The sequence below is a fragment of the Epinephelus fuscoguttatus genome, linkage group LG8 (assembly GCF_011397635.1).
Source record: "Epinephelus fuscoguttatus linkage group LG8, E.fuscoguttatus.final_Chr_v1".
In the NCBI taxonomy this organism is placed as follows: Eukaryota; Metazoa; Chordata; class Actinopteri; order Perciformes; family Serranidae; genus Epinephelus; species Epinephelus fuscoguttatus.
The window spans coordinates 2899639-2916697 of NC_064759.1; the positions used below are offsets into that span (position 1 = coordinate 2899639).

General features: G+C 42.2%; 3 protein-coding genes across 5 annotated transcripts in view; 2 read left to right on the top strand and 1 right to left on the bottom strand.

Annotated features, from left to right (window-relative positions):
• LOC125892994 (sodium bicarbonate cotransporter 3-like) overlaps positions 1-1778 on the top strand; it is a 49244-nt gene extending 47466 nt beyond the window's left edge. For both annotated transcript variants that reach the window (XM_049583396.1, XM_049583395.1), the window contains 5 exons: positions 8-181; positions 273-404; positions 489-574; positions 659-766; positions 1038-1778. In XM_049583396.1, coding sequence (XP_049439353.1) covers positions 8-181; positions 273-404; positions 489-574; positions 659-766; positions 1038-1119 — 582 coding nt within the window. In that variant the 3' untranslated portion in view covers positions 1120-1778. The remainder of the gene's footprint in view (positions 1-7; positions 182-272; positions 405-488; positions 575-658; positions 767-1037) is intronic.
• A 1422-nt stretch (positions 1779-3200) lies between these two features.
• Positions 3201-10550, bottom strand: zgc:153896 (uncharacterized protein LOC569930 homolog). 2 transcript variants are annotated; one of them, XM_049583405.1, is made up of 5 exons: positions 9206-10547; positions 8273-8418; positions 6906-7529; positions 5238-5460; positions 3201-3746 (listed from the first exon to the last, which is right to left on the bottom strand). In XM_049583405.1, exons 1-5 carry the CDS (start codon positions 9450-9452, stop codon positions 3676-3678), a joined length of 1311 nt encoding a protein of 436 aa, XP_049439362.1. In that variant the 5' UTR covers positions 9453-10547; the 3' UTR covers positions 3201-3675. The 2 variants fall into 2 exon arrangements, with proteins under 2 accessions (XP_049439362.1, XP_049439361.1); XM_049583404.1 differs by having other exon boundaries at positions 3201-5460; positions 9206-10550.
• A 1901-nt stretch (positions 10551-12451) lies between these two features.
• mrps12 (mitochondrial ribosomal protein S12) lies at positions 12452-16394 on the top strand. Its single transcript, XM_049583416.1, has 3 exons — positions 12452-12624; positions 14453-14503; positions 14906-16394. The coding sequence occupies exons 2-3, from the start codon at positions 14455-14457 to the stop codon at positions 15286-15288; spliced, it is 432 nt and encodes a 143-aa protein (XP_049439373.1). The 5' UTR covers positions 12452-12624; positions 14453-14454; the 3' UTR covers positions 15289-16394.
• The last annotated feature ends 665 nt before the right edge of the window (positions 16395-17059 follow it).

A 17059-nucleotide genomic window follows, 5' to 3' on the forward strand; every position in this document is an offset into this window, starting at 1 on the left:
CCTGCAGCTGTTCGACCGCATCAAACTGTTCGGCATGCCGGCCAAACACCAGCCGGACCTGATCTATCTGCGCTACGTCCCCCTGTGGAAGGTCCACGTCTTCACTGTGGTGCAGCTGACCTGCCTCATCGTCCTCTGGGCCATCAAGGCCTCGGCTGCCGCCGTCGTCTTCCCCATGATGGTGAGACAAACAGAGAATTGACCGAGAGAGCATGTTTTATTTTATCTATACTCTAACACAGTAGCTGGTGTTCTCTGGCTGTCCTCTGCAGGTTCTGGCTCTGGTGTTCATCCGCAAGCTTCTGGATTTCATCTTCACCAAGCGAGAGCTGAGCTGGTTGGATGACCTGATTCCAGAGAGCAAGAAGAAGAAAGAAGACGATAAGAAGAAGAAGGAGAAGGAGGTGAGCCGCTAAACTGAAACCTTAAAAACAATGTGGCCCTGCTTCAGTCTCCTCACTGACACCACTGAGGGTTTATTTCTCCAGGATGCTCAGCGAATGCTGGATGAAGCGGAGGACGATCAGCCGTACGACCGAGGAATTGACTTTACAGTAAAAAACCTGAAAAAACTGTGAGTTGATGACATCAGAACACTGTGATACCTGTCTATAGACGGCAGCAGAGAGTCATGTGTTTATATGTGTGTGTCGTGCAGCGTGGACCCATCGGAGGTGAACATCTCAGATGAAATGGCAAAAAGCGGCATTTGGAAATCAGTTTCTAAAACCTCTGAGAGCAGCAAATCTCTGAAACGCTGCAACAGGTAAGAAACTCTTTGCTGAACTGGTACTGAGTGTGAGAAACAGGATGATGTATGGCTGTTAGTGTGAAGTGGTCGGAAACACTGATGTTGTCACGAGTTTATTGACCGATGGGAAAAAGTTTTAGAACACAGTTGGATGTTTTATAGAGTGGTCACAAACTGGAGCGATCAATGAGCAGAACTATTTTAAACTGGTTTTCTTCACACTGTTTGACAGATTGATGGATAAATCAATAAGATGTCTGATTCAATGTTTCGTTGTGTTTTGCAGCCACGACAAGCTGCCGACCATCCAGATAAGGGTAGAGAAGGAGGACGGTCGCAATGCCGTGGACGCTGAGACTTCATTATGATCCACCGCCACTCCCCACCACCAGGCGGCACCGTTGGAAGATGAGGTTACTGATGTGATACTGTAGCCCTCTCTGAACTGAGGTGAAAGTCATGGGATGGCCAATCAGGCTTCACCTCGCCATGCCGTACTTCTCGTGCTGTGTGTTCTCAGGCGAAGGTGAACGTTTAATTTTCTCATCGTTTTATGGTGAAACACAAAGACTCCGCCACTGGGAGCCAATCTGGCCGCCACTTTTGGAAACATCTTCCTTTTACTCAGGCGGTCTGCTGCTGCGCTGTGATTGGCTGCTGAACCGACACACACAGACTCAGTTGAAGGCCTGATTTTTTTTTTTTTTCCAAACTGATGAGTTTAATTTTATGGTTTTAAATTTTCTGTTTCTGCTTTGATGAAGCAGACGGAGCGGTTCACCTCCGACAGGTTTTTATTTAATCCGTCATGCTGATTTAAGTTTTATATATGTGTGTGTGTGTGTGTGTGTGTGTGTGTATGAGTGAGTTTCTATGTATATGTATGCGAGTGTGTGAGAGTGTGTGTGCATGATCACTGTTGTGCCTCACCTTGTTGCCTGCAGTGGCCGACTGGATGATGTCACAGCCGCTGTTGTCATTGTTTCTTCTTAAAGTTTAAATAAAATGAGTTTGGTGACGACGATCAGATCTGACACTTTAATGACACATAAAAATCTGAATTCAGGTCACAGTGAGAACTTCCTGTCAGAGAAACACTTTGGGACTGAATATAATTTAATTAAAGACAACCTGTTCTGCTCATGTTCAGGTTTATACTTGTATTTTGGGGTTTCTATTAGAACATGTTTATGTGTTTTAAAGGTACAAAAAACTTTATTTTCCTCGTCCTGTCTGTGCTGAAACACCTCTATCTACTCTCTGACTGAGACGAACCGCAGACGCACCTCCTCCATGCCGGGTGCAATGCACCTCATTAAGTAATGCAGCACACCTGGGCAGATCTACACTTGAGGGAAAAAGGACAGCAGCACAGAACACATACAGCTGTTATACGCCTGTCTCTTTGAGACCCTTCTCCCAAAAAAGCCCATTCTGCTCTGGTTCATCAGCGTTTCCTGGTCAGCCACATCTCAGCGTCTCTGCACCGTCTTTGTAGCCAGGGATCAAATATAGCAGAGAACAGCAACACTTTCTCCTGTGAAAAATCACCAATAACAGCTTCTAAAAAGAGCCGGACGTGTTCCAGCAGGATCTGAAATCAGGGAGAAATTAACAGCATGAGGTCAATAACGAGCTGTCGTCCGCTTGGAGCAGAAAAAACGTTTGTAACAGAGAATTCGAATTTTGCTTATGACATTCTGAAGTCCAGTTCAGACCAAAGATTTGCGCCAAGACGAATTAAACAGGCTGCTACTGTCAATGCTCCGTTCTGTAACATTGTAAAAACCTGCTGGTTCACAGGAAGTGACCACCATGAGACGGCGTATCATCTCTAGTCAACAACTCTCTGTGCTTCTGATCTGTAACGTTGACAGGAAGTGACCACCATGAGACGGCGTATCATCTCTAGTCAACAACTCTCTGTGCTTCTGATCTGTAACGTTGACAGGAAGTGACCGCCATGAGACGGCGTATCATCTCTAGTCAACAACTCTCTGTGCTTCTGATCTGTAACGTTGACAGGAAGTGACCGCCATGAGACGGCGTATCATCTCTAGTCAACAACTCTCTGTGCTTCTGATCTGTAACGCTGACAGGAAGTGACCGCCATGAGACGGCGTATCATCTCTAGTCAACAACTCTCTGTGCTTCTGATCTGTAACGCTGACAGGAAGTGACCACCATGAGACGGCGTATCATCTCTAGTCAACAACTCTCTGTGCTTCTGATCTGTAACGCTGACAGGAAGTGACCACCATGAGACGGCGTATCATCTCTAATCAACGACTCTCTGCGCTTCTGATCTGTAACGTTGACAGGAAGTGACCGCCATGAGACGGTGCATCATCTCGAGTAGTAACGTGCACTGCAGTAATCTCCCTTTGGTGTGTTCACTAATAGGCTAATCTTCCTCGTCTCCGTGGACATGATAGAAAACACAAGAAGAAACAGGACAGAATAATATTTTTAATTGGCTTCACTCATCACATTTACATAAATATTCTATGTAATTCTACATAAATCCAACAAAATGCTTCCTGGAACAACGGTCACGCTGGAAGCTTCGGACGTCATCATTGTAGTCATGTGATAAAAGCTCTGTGTCAGTGTGTCCAAACTGTTTTCAGTGGTGGAACAAGTCTTCACATCTTTTACTTAAACACCGTCAGTCTTAGAATTTATCTATAAATCTGCACAAAGCCGACACCAACAGCTGACGATCATCATGCATCTGCTGCATCAGTACAAACACGTCAATCACATGTTGCAAAATAAAATAAAAAGGCACACGATCATAAGTTAGTTAAATTTTACACAGACAGTAATAGTTCACTGAGACAGGATGTGATGAAGATGGAGAACGGTGATGTTGACAAGGTTTAAACCTTCAGATGAAGTAATGGAAGCTGATCCTGGATCTGTTAGAGCACCGTGAAGATGAGGAGCAGCAGCAGCAGCAGAGCCGCAGACAGTCGAGCTCTCCGAGATCCACCTGAACACAAAGAGAACCCACATCAAATACTCTGATAGATTCATAGTACTGTGAGTGTTACTGATAGTATGAAGTGAGATGTGTTCCTGGAGTTTGCTGCAGTCACTCAAAGATAAATGAACAACGACTACAGGCCGGATGTTATCATTTAAAGCCTTTACAATTTGAACCATTTATTAAAGGTGAGGTGAGGTGAGGTGAGGTGTCACACACTGTCAGCGGGAAATCATGGACAATTAGTGGTTACTGCTGGTTAAGATAAGCGATAGCAGACGAAACAAAAGACGATCTGTAATGCTTTCTACATTTAGGGAGGCTGAACCTCTGCCCTGATGGAAACATCTGAAACACGGAGGGGATGTTCAGGCTCTGAGACAATCGAGCAAGCTTTAGAGGTGACCGTCTCTTCATACAGATGCTGGAGGTTAATCAAAGTAACACCACTGATCTTGCAGCACAACTTGGCTCAGATTACCAAACGAACAGACTGCGTTAAAGAAAGAACAGACTCATGATTGTCCTTTCTACATCGAAACTTAGCAGCTTCCTGAAACAGAACAGATGTTGGTTTGCCTTCTAACAGATGTTGTCACGTCAAAATTCAACTTGTCATCTAAAACAGTGCTCAGATACTTGTATTGCTACACCGGCTCCCCTTCATCACACAGGGAGCAGGAAGGCCGGGCCTCCTCCGAAAATCAAGAAACATCTCACTGTGGAGGAAAGACTGGTCAGACCAGTTAACAAATTCATCCAGTACTGGTCCATGATCATATTCTGATCCATGAAGACGACATACAAGAGTAGAGTCATTTGTGTACTTAAGGACAAATCTCAATGTGTGATTAGTCCGACATTCATTTGTCTATAAACAGAATAAAAGAGGAGCAAGAACACATCCCTGAGGGGCTCCAGTAGAGGACAAACAGGTACTGGACAGTGTCCCATTAACCTGGACCCTCTGAGACCTGTTTGTGAAAAATTCAGTGAACTAAAATTCAAATTATAATTAGATAAAAGTCTGTGAGCTGAAACATGAGGCTGGACATGATTATAAGCAGAAGGGAAATCAGTTAACCCTTGGAAACCTGAGCAAATTAGCCTGGCATCTTTCAAGCACATGGGAAGAAGGCAATGAGCAACAAAAAAAGAATTTTGAATTAAAAATAAGAAAAATAAAAACAAGAATATTTGTTTAAAAAAAAAAGTTTAAAAATTAAAAAAATGGAAATGACCTGGGAAAAGGGCTTAAAATTAAGATAATTATGTAAGATATTTGAATTTTTTAAATATAAAAATGCTAACTTTAACTTTCTCCCTTTTTTTTCATAATCTTCTGACTATACACACACGCACATTTGTAATTTGTGGAACATTTCTTACTGAGTTGCTTGTTGGATTTTTTTCCCCATGTTTTTGAAAGAATTTGCACCAACCTGCTATGATTGGTCAGATGATGTAACAGTGTGATTTTGACCTCGTCAGACTCACCGCTGTGCAGCAGCATCTTCTCTGTCACAGTCACAGACCCGTTGTGTGGCGCCGGTTGGATCTGCAGCACTTTACACATCAGAGGGTAGATGTGGATGCTGTCAAACGGCTCAGACAGGAAGTTCTTCTTGAAGTCGGGTCCAAAGGCCCTGAAGATCATCTTCATGTCCATCTCTCCGCTGTGGAAGCCGTGGTCACCTTTGTTGACGTAGACGATGAATCTCTGGTGGGAAACATAGAGCAGCTGTGAGCTAGTTCCCATTCAGCCTGGGTGGTCGCAGTGCAGAGCGGCCAGGGCTAACAGGCCAGAGACCAGAGGGTGGGCAGAGGGCATTGTGTCTCTGCATGTTTACCCAGCTGCCTATCTGTCTGTCTCTGTCAGCAAAGCCAACAGGAAACTGAATAAAAGGCGAAACATTTACATCACAGACAATTAAAATGTCACCACCTCTAAATGGACAACGCTTTGATGCTGAAGCTCAGAGAGTCAGTGGAGCGCCAGACTAAAAATGGTTTCTTGTATTTTAAATCATTTTGCAGTTTTAGTCTGGATTTTGTTTTAATTTTTCAGCCATTCAGCATCGTGTTGTGTTTCTGTCTTTGTTGGGAGTTTTTTGGTATTTCGTCAGAGAATCGCACCCACGGGGCGCCTTGGTGGCCAATCATGTAACTGCTACCACAGCATCAGTGGAGTCTGGGACACCTTTAGTCCTGTCTCCACCGAGCAGTTCAGTTCTGTTCAGTTCAGTTCAGTTTGTTTCTGTCTCCACAGTGTAAAGTTGTGGATGGTCCCAACAGAAGCGTTCCTTAGCGTCCCCATGTTTGGTCCCCCCTCTTTTGGGGTACCTAGCACACAGATCTGGTACTAAAAGGTGGAGCTAGAAACCCTGCAGTCTGATTGGTCAGTAGAGGACGGTTACTCTGGTTTTATGTAACCTCTGTTCATACATCAGTAAACTACAACTATAAAATGAAAGAGAAAAAAATAACTTCATCCACTGGGCCGACTGCCGGCAACTTTTAAGGTGGAACGTTAACTTGTAATGTTACTCAATGCATGAGTTGATGACGTGAATCCATCAGCACACCTTAAATTTCACTGTGACAACTTTGACCATCACTTTAGTTTTTATATGACACACACTTTTAGTAATGACTTTAAAAATATAGATTCATTTGGAGCGGATTATGTGAAGGTCATATATTCTAATCCTCACTTCCTGTGGGCTACAGCAACACTAAACCCCTGAGCTTGCCTGAGAAGGACTAAATGCACAAAGCTGCTATTTTGAAATATCCCATGGAGAGAGACTCTCACTGCAGCCTGTTCTATTTTGTTGTGAAAATGTGGGCGTGCAGCCTCGTTCTGTGGACGATAAACCAGGTGCAGACTTCCATCTGTGTCACCGCTGATGAGGAAATACAGCGAGTGCTGGACGGAGCAGTGAGTGACAACAACCCCGCCCACGTTTAAGAGGACTGTCTGAACAGACCGAGGGTCTAGGTACCATGTCTGAAGGCTTACTGCTGGTTCCAAAGGGACTGGACTGAAAGGGTTTGGTGGAGACGGGACTTTTGTGGCCTCCACGTCTCTTTCCTGGTGACTGAATCATAAACACAAAGTTCTCAGAAACATTTTTTACAACACAATTAAAGTGAGAAACTCACAGAGTTCAGGTTGAATCCCAGATCTGCAACAACCACGATGGGAGGCAGCCGCTTACTTTTGGCGAGATGGAAGCTCTCAGGCATCTCATTTTTCTTGTAGACCGTCAGATTGGGCGCTTTGGACAGGGCGTCAAACATCTCCTGCTCCTTCCCTGGACGCGGCGTCAGGATGCCGAACCCACCGTAGTCCAAGATCTCGAAGCTAGCGAGCTTGATTAAATTCAGGTACTTGTTGAGGATGATCTCATCCACCTGTGGCCGCTTTTTGATGGTGGTCATGCCATGGTCGGAGGTGATGATGACGTTCAGGCTGTCGTTGAGGTGATGGTGACTGATGGCCTCCCTCAGGTAGCCGATGGTACGGTCGATCTGCTGAATGATCTTCTTCCTGTCTGGGTGGTCCGGCCCCTTGGCGTGGCCCACGTTATCCGGCTCACCGTAGTACAGCGTCACCAGGTCGAAGTCCTCCTCAGAGAACCAGCTCATCACCTTGTCAATGTTGTCACGCCACTCGGTCTCATTGTCGTCTGGGAAACCATACTCCTCCACCAGCGCTCGGTTTACTGCCTGGCCGCGGTAGCTTACCCCGCCTCCAGGGTAGTGGAAGGAGGCAGTTTTCAGACCCTGAAAAACAAGAAAAGAAAAGAAATGGTTTTAAGATGTTTTAAGATGATGTACATGGGACGCAAAATTAAATTAAAGTAATTTTATTGTTTAACACTGTACGTTTCCAGTCACAGTGAAGTGGAGCTCCAGTCCCAGCTGGACGAGGACATCTAACTGGCCTACTGTCCTTGTCCCAGTATACAAGCACGGGAGGGGAATCCATTTATTGAGCCAAGTATGTGCGACTCCTCTACGATAGGTGGAGATATGCCCCCTTTCAGCTTGTTAGTATTGGACCTTTTTCCTGTTGACCTATTACGTCACAGACCAAACAATGGACAAACAAGTTAGCTACGGTTAGCTAGCAGCTAACTGCTACCATGGTGGACAACTTTACAGCTCTGTACATTTGGTCCGTCCAAAAAGTCACGGCTCTGGATGTAGATTTCTCCATGTTGTTACCGGCTTCTTCTTCTCTTACACATTTAATGCTATTGGACTTCCGGGTCAAAGCCCGGGGCGGAAACTGTGGAGCATGCTCAGAGCGCCTCGGCCAGTTTGGGTCTGATTGACTGTATACATGCAGGAGTCACATGATCTGGGTGTGTTAGTCCCACTGTGACACATTCACTGCAGGACCATTTCACTCACACTGACATGTTTACAGGGATTTTAAAAGACTGACACAATAAATCCATTTTCTCTGATGTCATGGAAACAGACTGACTGATCCTGATCGATGATCCTGATCGATGACTCACCTGGTTCTGAGCTGTGATCCATAACGGCAGCACTCCGTTATCCCACCACTCCGATGTTTTCATGGTCTTTTTGTGAGGAACTTTTTGGTTCGTTGTCGTGTTGAACATCATGTTGTGGACGACTTCATGATCCTCCACCCACCTGCCTGACGCACAGGAAACAAGACACAAAGAGGTTTTAAAAGTAGCCAGTATCAGCTTAAACAGTAGTACCTGTCGTAGTGTTGGTGCTTATATGACTATGACAAGATAAAATAAAATACGACAAGATTAAGTCTTTCTTGATCCTCAGAGGGGGGACTCAGGGGATGATCAGTGTCTGTCCTGTACGATCACAGACACAAGTGCAGATAAATTGAGAAGTAAAAAATGAAAATAAATTAAAGAAAAGACGAACTGTAGAACTTTAATTAAACACCCAGTGTGGCTACAAAATGTAGCAGCAATGTTTACCTCACAGGCTTTTACTGTGATATTTTACCAAATTCTGAATTTTATTGTGAAACTCATGCAGGTAAATGTAGTAATTTTACAGAGGCAGTTTTTCTGTGAGATTACAGTGAGATGCAGTAATTCTACAGGAGCATACTGTTAAATCACAGTAATCAACATGATCTATGACGTTAGTAATTTACAGGAAGGCACTGTGATATCACAGTAATGTAACTGCTTTAACTGTGAGGTTACAGGTAAATATAGTAATTTTACAGGAGCATGCTGCTAAATCACAGTAATATGTAGGTATAACTACTGAGATCACAGTATACAGCTGTCATACAGTAACGTACTGTGAAAGTGATGCAACTAGTAGCCAGTAGTTTCCTGTAGCTGTACAGTCAGATATTTCACAGTGTATAGTTTGAGGTATGATATAAGTTACAGTATGAGGTGCAGTAGTGATGTAATGATATGAATAAAGCAGTTGGTTGTTACCGGTGATGGTGGTGAAGTGGGACGGGGAGGTCATGGTCAGCATTGGCGGGGTGATGTATTTGGCCTTGACCCCGTCCTCCACCAGCTGGTCCAGGTGCGGCGTGTCCACGTCCTGGTCGTAGTCCCACCTGAAGCCATCGAAGGAGATGAGCAGCAGCTTGTTTCTCTGCGCTGCCTTGCTCAGAGGTTTGCCGGCAGTGCAGATCACCGCTGTGACGACCAGAAGGAGCTCCAGCCTCATCTTCATCTTCACACCGAACTGAGCGTGAGGCTTCACCTGTCTGTCGACACACCTGCAGCTTCCTCCCAGTTTAATGTGTAACTCTGATAGAGATCTGCTGAGCTGCTGCGAAGGACGAGACCTTCGACTGGAAGCAGAGCTCAAAGTGACTCTTATCAATCAGCATCAGTAATCTGTGGACCTGCTGATAGCTGCTCGCACGTCTGACTCAGTCCAGATATTTATTTAATGTCTATTCATATAATTATATCACGTGGCAGGGGAAGAAACAACTGACACAGTGTTGGACCAAATAAAAGTTCTTTTTGATCATATCACAGTAAACTGATGAGGGATTGCTTTTTATTGTGTTTATAATAATTATAAAATATTTTATTTTTTTATTCTGTGTGCAGTCAGAATAACTTTGCAGTTTTCACATAATTTAAAATTATTGTGAAATGTATTTGGACGAAAATTAAATATTAATAAACCAACAAGTCAAACTAAAAAAAAAAACTGAACTCAAGGTCACCTCACTGTTTCAAGGACTTTCAACCACATCTCAAGGTCTTCATCAGCACATGCCAGTCGTCATGGAGACAGCAGTAAAAGGAACCTCTGACAAAACTAAGATGACCTTGAGTTAAGATTTTTATTTGTTTGTCAAATCTGAAAGGATTTGAGTGTTTGTCTGGGAAAAAACACATTTTTTCATAACTGAATATGATATAAACGTTTTCCATGAGTTCTTTCTTTAGTAAATACGACTGTCGCACTGAACACACTTTATATTAAAAAACAAAAGCTAAACCTCTGTATAATCCTGTCATGTTCAAACCACATTGCTTCGCTGCTGGTTTATCTGATTACAATATGATGACTGTAATAAAAGTTGATGCCAGATTAATGACTCATCAGACTGATTTACACAACTCAATAGCAGTTTGAAGGACAGCGTGAAGGGAACCATGTGAAACAGGTCAGTGAGTGTGGAAACAAAAAGGTGCAGCAGCTGATTTATGTGACTGAATGAACGCTCAGTTAGTAATGACATAAGAACTGAAGAAAATAAAAACACAATTACCACAGTAAAAAAAAAAGTAAACAAGTCATCGGCTATAAAGCCTGAAAACTATCATAATTACCAAGGATTTTTTTTGCTGATATGTAACGACTCATTTGACCGATAACTGATATCAAGTGATCATCAAGTCTCATATATACGTACACATACATCCTCTCATCATGACGGCCCAGCAGCAGATGGAGAAATACTTTTCTTTCATTGTGTAAATAAGCAAAAGCATGTTGGCTGGTTCTGATTAAAGCTGATATCAGCCGATACCTATGATGTGCTGTAACTATTGTGCATCCCTAATATTTACATTCAGTTTTTCATTGCTAAACTTATAACTAAGTACAAACTTCCCTCTTTGTGTTCGCTGACACTTGATTTTCATCTCTTGCTTCAACCCTCTGCTTTAAAACAATATATAGAGCACAGTATCGTACCGTGTAAACTGTGTGTGTTAATTTAAAACAGAATTGTTCTCAGTTAAGTCCTTTAAATGTTCAACTGGTTCATCCACAGGGTCCAGATTTCTCCTCACTCATTACTTGAAGGTCCGCATAGTTTAACACGTTCAGTGTCATGCTTGTGTTTGACCATGTGCTGGAGCCAGTTTGCTGTGTCTCTGAAGACTCTGTCCATTTGTCTCTTGAAGTATTTAACTTCAAAATAAAAGCTCTGTGCTGGAAATTCACTGTACTTAAAAGTAAAGTATGTTTTTTACAAACTTGACATGTTTGCGAGTCACTTGCTCCATTCAGATTGGACCTGCGACCCACCTTTGGATTTCACACAAATAAAAACAGCTGACAAAATAACTGAATATATCCGACTGTTTGAGGAAAAAGACCAGTTAAAGTACATGATTAGTCAGTGGTGGACGAAGAACCTGAGAGACACACCTGAGTAAAAGTACAGATTTCTTACCAGAAAATGACTCTATTACTTGAGTGTAAGTCTCAAAGTATCTGATATTTACTGCACTTAAGTAGCAAAAGTAATTTTATGACATTAAATGTACTTAAGTATTAAAGTTAAAAGTATGTGCTGGTAGCAAAAAGCAAGCATTCCCAATTCGGACGGCTTATTTCTACACCACCTTAAAAATGAAGCGTACATGAAGTATAACACGTTTTTTTTTTTTTTCCACAACTCAAATGAGTTTAAGAACACAATCCAGTTTTTCATTTTACACTCTCCTGCCTTCTTACTGCTTTTTGTGGTCAGTAACAAAGATGTTCAGGGGAAATGTAGTGGTGTAAAGGTGAAAGTTGTTTTTTTCCCTCTAGATTTTTTAAAATCCAAATTATTTGTAAAAAGCTCAAACAACAGATGACAGGTTACAATTTTACATTTGTGTTGATTTTTTGTACATAGAATCATGTTGTTGTGAAGACACAGAAACTTTTTGCCCTTTGTAAATATCCAAAAATAGTAATAATAACAATAATAATGCATTTTATGTATAGGTGCCTTTCACAGCGCTCAAGGACACTTTACAAGAGACAGTAAGAAAAACAAGCAGCAGTGTTTCCATAGATCATAATGTCAAACAATTCAGTAATATACAATAGTTAATAAAAATGACTCGAAAAAAATAATGAATATAAATATTATTACTGCAATGACTCTTTGAAACTTTGTTTTTCAAGTATACCCATAAAACATAAAAATGATACAATATCTGTTTTTAAAATGTTCATTTTTACATGTCACTCATTTTAACAGTAAGAATAACCACAGTGCAAAATCTAAACAAACATGCTGGCTGGGTTTAAAATAAATAATACAAATAATAAATAAATAAATAACAGATTCAAGGCCCATTAATTAACAGATCCCATAGATTTAATAATAATAATAACGAGGTAAATTCTCGTAGATTAAATACACAACTCTTATTTTGGTGGGGCAAAGAAATCCGGAAGCACTTCTATATGAATCAAATTACTTCCGGTGCACAGAAGTTCCTGCTGCTCACGCTTATGATGTGAAGTCCTTGGAGGGTTTATTGTCAAAATGCAATAACTGTTTTCCAATTAATTTATTATACACACTGTTTAGTGTTAACGGAAACTCTCTGATCATCTGACGGCGGCGGAAGTTTGTCCGGTTTCCTGAGAGCCGGTAAGAAAAGCGATAAACACTCCGTTAACCTCTGTGTTGTGTCTGTCAGTTAGCTAACGTTAGCTGTTAGCCATGTTGTCTGTATGTGCGAGGATAAGTTAGCATTAAGACGCAGGTACATGTGTTCATTCCACTTCACGGTAAGTTAAATTAACGCTACATGTTTACTGTAGTTTACATCACCTTGATTCTGATGAGTAGAATGAAGGTGACACCAGACTCCATTTACAAAACCTGACATTTTAGAGTTTCTTGCTCATCAGACACTCACAGAGGAGTAATTAACCAAACTAAAGACATAATATAATTAATCAGGGGTCATATTTGACTTCGGCATGCATCTGTTACACCCAGAACATCTAAAGTCAGCCATTTTCAGCATAGTACATGTTTACTCCTATAATCTCCTATCGGTATAACAGTCTGAGCTGCCTGAGGAAACCTGTCTGAGTTACTCCCCTAGGTGGTGTTGTTTGTGCCGAACTGGCCGAGGGACCGTATATTTAAAGTCTAAAGTTATATTCCAGCAAAGTGTGTGCAGGTGGCTACAGTCAATGAAAGTTCTGCAGTTTGTGAAGAGGATTTGGTGCAGAAGTCAACAGAATGGAGTGCAGCAGGTAGAGCTGATGAGTGTTTATGTGTATTCTGGGGGCCTGTTAGAGTCCTAGAGTTTGTAATAATAATGATAATAATAATAACAATGATGGTGGTGGAGTTTGCATGTTCTCCCTGTGTCAGCGTGGGTTTCCTCCAGGTGCTCCAGCTTCCTCCCACAGTCCAAAGACATGCAGGTTAACTGGTAACTCTAAATTGTCCGTAGGTGTGAATGTGAGTGTGAATGGTTGTCTGTCTCTATGTGTCAGCCCTGCGATAGTCTGGCGACCTGTCCAGGGTGAACCCTGCCTCTCACTCAATGGCAGGAGGTTGCATCAGCAGACCTGAGTGTGCCGATGGAGGAGCTCAGACAGGTCGAGGGGGAGCCAGGTTGTGGAGGGCTTTATAGGTGATGATGATGTTTGAAGTGGGGGATGGGGAGCCAGTGGAGGCTATGAAAGATGGAGGTGATGAGGTCACAGGTGCAGGAGTGTGTGAGAAGATGAGCTGCTGAATTCTGGATTTAATGTAGTTTCGGTTTTGGATGATGAACCGTAGAGGAGACGGTTGCAGTAGTCGAGTCTGGAAGTGATAAATGTGTGAATGAGAGTCTCTGCAGCTGAAGAGCAGAGGGATGGACGGAGGCAGGCAATGTTTCTGAGATGGAAGAAGGCTGTTTTGGTGATGTGTTTGATAAGTTGGTCAGAGGAGAGGGTGAGCACAGTGGAGCCATCGATGGAGAGGAGGGAGAAGTTATGGGTGGTCTGATTAAAGATCTGGGACCAATGATGATGATGACTTTTGATTTGTCACAGTTCAGTTGGATGAAGTTGGGTTGAAGCCAGGATTTTATTTCCATGATGCAGTTGGTGAGGGTAGAGTGATGGCTCTGGTGGAGATGTGAAACTAAGTGTCGTCAGCGAAGCAGTGAAACTGACGTCCATGACGGCAGATTATTTGACCAAAGGGGGATAATGTATAGGATGAAGAAGAGGGGGCTGAGAACTGAACCTTGGGGAACGCCAAGGTTCATAAATTGTCTGTTCTTCTTATAAACACGTTGAGCCACTCAGAGCTGATTAAATAATGAATGAGCCTCTTTGACAATAACTCATGGTCGGTAGGAAGTTCTCTAGAAACACGTTTAACAGCCATGCCTGTAGTTCATAACAAAAGTTCCCTCTGAGTGTCGTCATACAGTCGGAGCTTTACCATCTCTTGTGGTTTGTTTCAGGAATGTCTTCGTTATGGAGCCTGAGGCCAGTGCTGACATCACTGTTGCAAGGTAAGTTCACACACCTGCACACTTTCAAAGGCTCTGCTTCAGGTGCAGAATTCAGCAGGTGATGAAGCTTAACAGCTCCTGTACGCTGTCTCTTGTATCAAACTGTTAATATCATTGAAATGTAAAAACTTAATGTTTGAATCTAATTTCTTTAAAAACAAACAAAAAAAAATTAAGATATTTTTGGACATTTTTAGCCTTTATTTGACAGGACAGACAAGTGTGAAAGGGAGAGCGAGAGAGAGGGCGTGACATGCAGCAAAGGGCCACCGGCTGGAGTCGAACCCGGGCCGCTGCAGCAACAGCCTTGTACATGGGGCGACTGCTCTACCACTAAGCCACCGACGCCCCATAATTTCTTTAAATTTTTAACATGTTGATAACGTGTTTCCGTCTCTGCAGCATCCCAGCATGCCTCTGCCTGGACGGGTCCCATCCTCTCCAGGACGATGGCCACTCTCAACCAGATGCACCGCCAGGGGAAACCCAAACAACCCCCTAAGTCTATCAGCGCCACGTTCGGCCATCCCCAGCTGAAGGCGGTGGTCCTGAAAACCATGAACCGAAAGCCCAAGAAGCCCAACTCCGCCAACAGGAAATGCGCTCGAGTGCGGCTGTCCAACGGGAAGGAGGTGGTGGTGTTCATCCCCGGGGAGGGACACAACGTGCAGGAGCACAACGTGGTGCTGGTGGAGGGCGGGAAGAAGCAGGATCTGCCCGGAGTCAAACTCCGAGTGATCCGAGGGAAATATGACTGTGCTCACGTGGTGAAGAAGAAACAGTAGACTGAGAGAGGGAACGCTGCTGTGATGTGTGTGTGTGTGTGTCAGATGTTTAATAAATACATGTGTTCGTCATCATCATGTCGGTGACTGGCTTCAAAGTGACGTTAAAGTTTTAATGGAGACGTTAAATACACTGCATGGCCAAAAATATGTAGACACCAGCTCAGTCCACCCATATAACAGCCTTTACTCCTTTAGCTCCCGACGTGATGTTTAAGCTGCTGCGTTCAGACTCCAGAGTGTCGGCGAGGTCCAACACCAGTCAGTGTTCCAGTTCATCCCAAAGGTGCTGGATGGGATTGAGGTCCACACAGTTTATATATTCAGCATCATGCTTGTGTTTGGCCACGTGTTGGAGCTGGTTTGCTGTCTCTCTGAAGTCACTGTCCATTAGTTGCTCACTCTACTCACTGTACTTCAAACAGAATGTCTTTTACAAACCTGACATGTTTGTGAGTCACTTTCAGTCCATTCAGAATGGACCGGAGACCCACCAGTTGGGAACCACTGCATAACCCATATTAATGATTCAAAGCAAATTCTGAGTAAAAACTAGCAAGGAAGGTTCCTAAATGTTTGGTTTTACACATTTAAAAAGTGTCAGCAGGTCCTTGAAATGTCTTAAATTCAGTTTAATAAATATTTGGCCTTAAAAGTCATTAAATAGTCTTAAATTTGATTGTGAGGGGGCTTTAAACTACAAACATTCTATATATTTTCATTTATCTTTTAATTTCTTGTCAAAATTAGAAACGCTCTACTGTGTGAAAGTCCACATATCTGATGTTACATATTTTAAACCTGCCACTGAACTTAATACTGCTTTTACTTTGTACTTACACTTATCTGTTGACAGAATGTAGATCAGCCTATCACTCACTCTAATAACCATATTATATAAAAACCTCTCTCTGCATGGGACCACATATATACTTACCCTTTTTTATGTGCAATGCTTTTTAAAAATCAGTCTTAAATTTGGTTAAAAATTATCTTGATCTGTAAAATAAAATAGTGTTGGCCAATGTAAAGCACAGCGGTGAAACTCAGATTTCTTCAGTAAATATCACAAATTTATTGATCCCCAAGGGGAAGTCATGATCCATTACAGTCACTCTGAATTAAAGAATAGAGAAGTAAGATAAAGTATGAAATAGTTTAGTTAATTATGTAAATACAAAGTAATATAATAGAAATAAAACTGTGCATTAAGCTACAATGCTAACACCAGTAGTAAAGATATTTAGAATAAAATGAATATTTTCACTGGTCTGAGTCTGTTAGTGTAACTGATATTAATAAAATTATTGATCATTTTGAGTGATGAATATGAACATTGAGGCACAGACCTTAGCCGAATCACCCAGCTCCTCCATGGCGACACTCGCAATACCAGAAAAGACACTTTTGACATTGTCCAGGAAGAAAATACCACCAAAGTCTTTAAAAGGATGATAAAATGAAACTCCACAAACATTATCTTTTGAATATGATAAGATAAAAATGTATTTCTCATTGTGCAGCAGTTGCATTACAAAGTAGAAACGAGTGCAAATACATAAAGTGCAAACGAACAGTAAAGATTATCAATAAAATGCAAAAATCAAATGTACACAATGACAGCTGTAAACAGGTTATTAACAGGTGAACGATGTCATAAATATGACTGGTTAAAAGAAAAAGTAAATCTAGTTAACAGCGAGGATCACAGAAAATAAAAACACTGAAGGCAAAATAAATAAAAATATATTTATAACATCCACCTAAAATA

What these genes read in the sequence shown, in the direction of transcription:
- zgc:153896 (XM_049583404.1), bottom strand. Translation starts at nt 9,452, where the DNA reads ATGAAGATGAGGCTGGAGCTCCTTCTGGTCGTCACAGCGGTGATCTGC. An exon ending in CCACTTCACCACCATCACCG is followed by an intron (nt 8,419 to 9,205) that starts GTAACAACCAAC and finishes CCTGTGCGTCAG; the next exon opens with GCAGGTGGGTGGAGGATCAT. An exon ending in GGATCACAGCTCAGAACCAG is followed by an intron (nt 7,530 to 8,272) that starts GTGAGTCATCGA and finishes CTTGTTTTTCAG; the next exon opens with GGTCTGAAAACTGCCTCCTT.
- mrps12 (XM_049583416.1), top strand. Translation starts at nt 14,455, where the DNA reads ATGTCTTCGTTATGGAGCCTGAGGCCAGTGCTGACATCACTGTTGCAA. An exon ending in GCTGACATCACTGTTGCAAG is followed by an intron (nt 14,504 to 14,905) that starts GTAAGTTCACAC and finishes CCGTCTCTGCAG; the next exon opens with CATCCCAGCATGCCTCTGCC.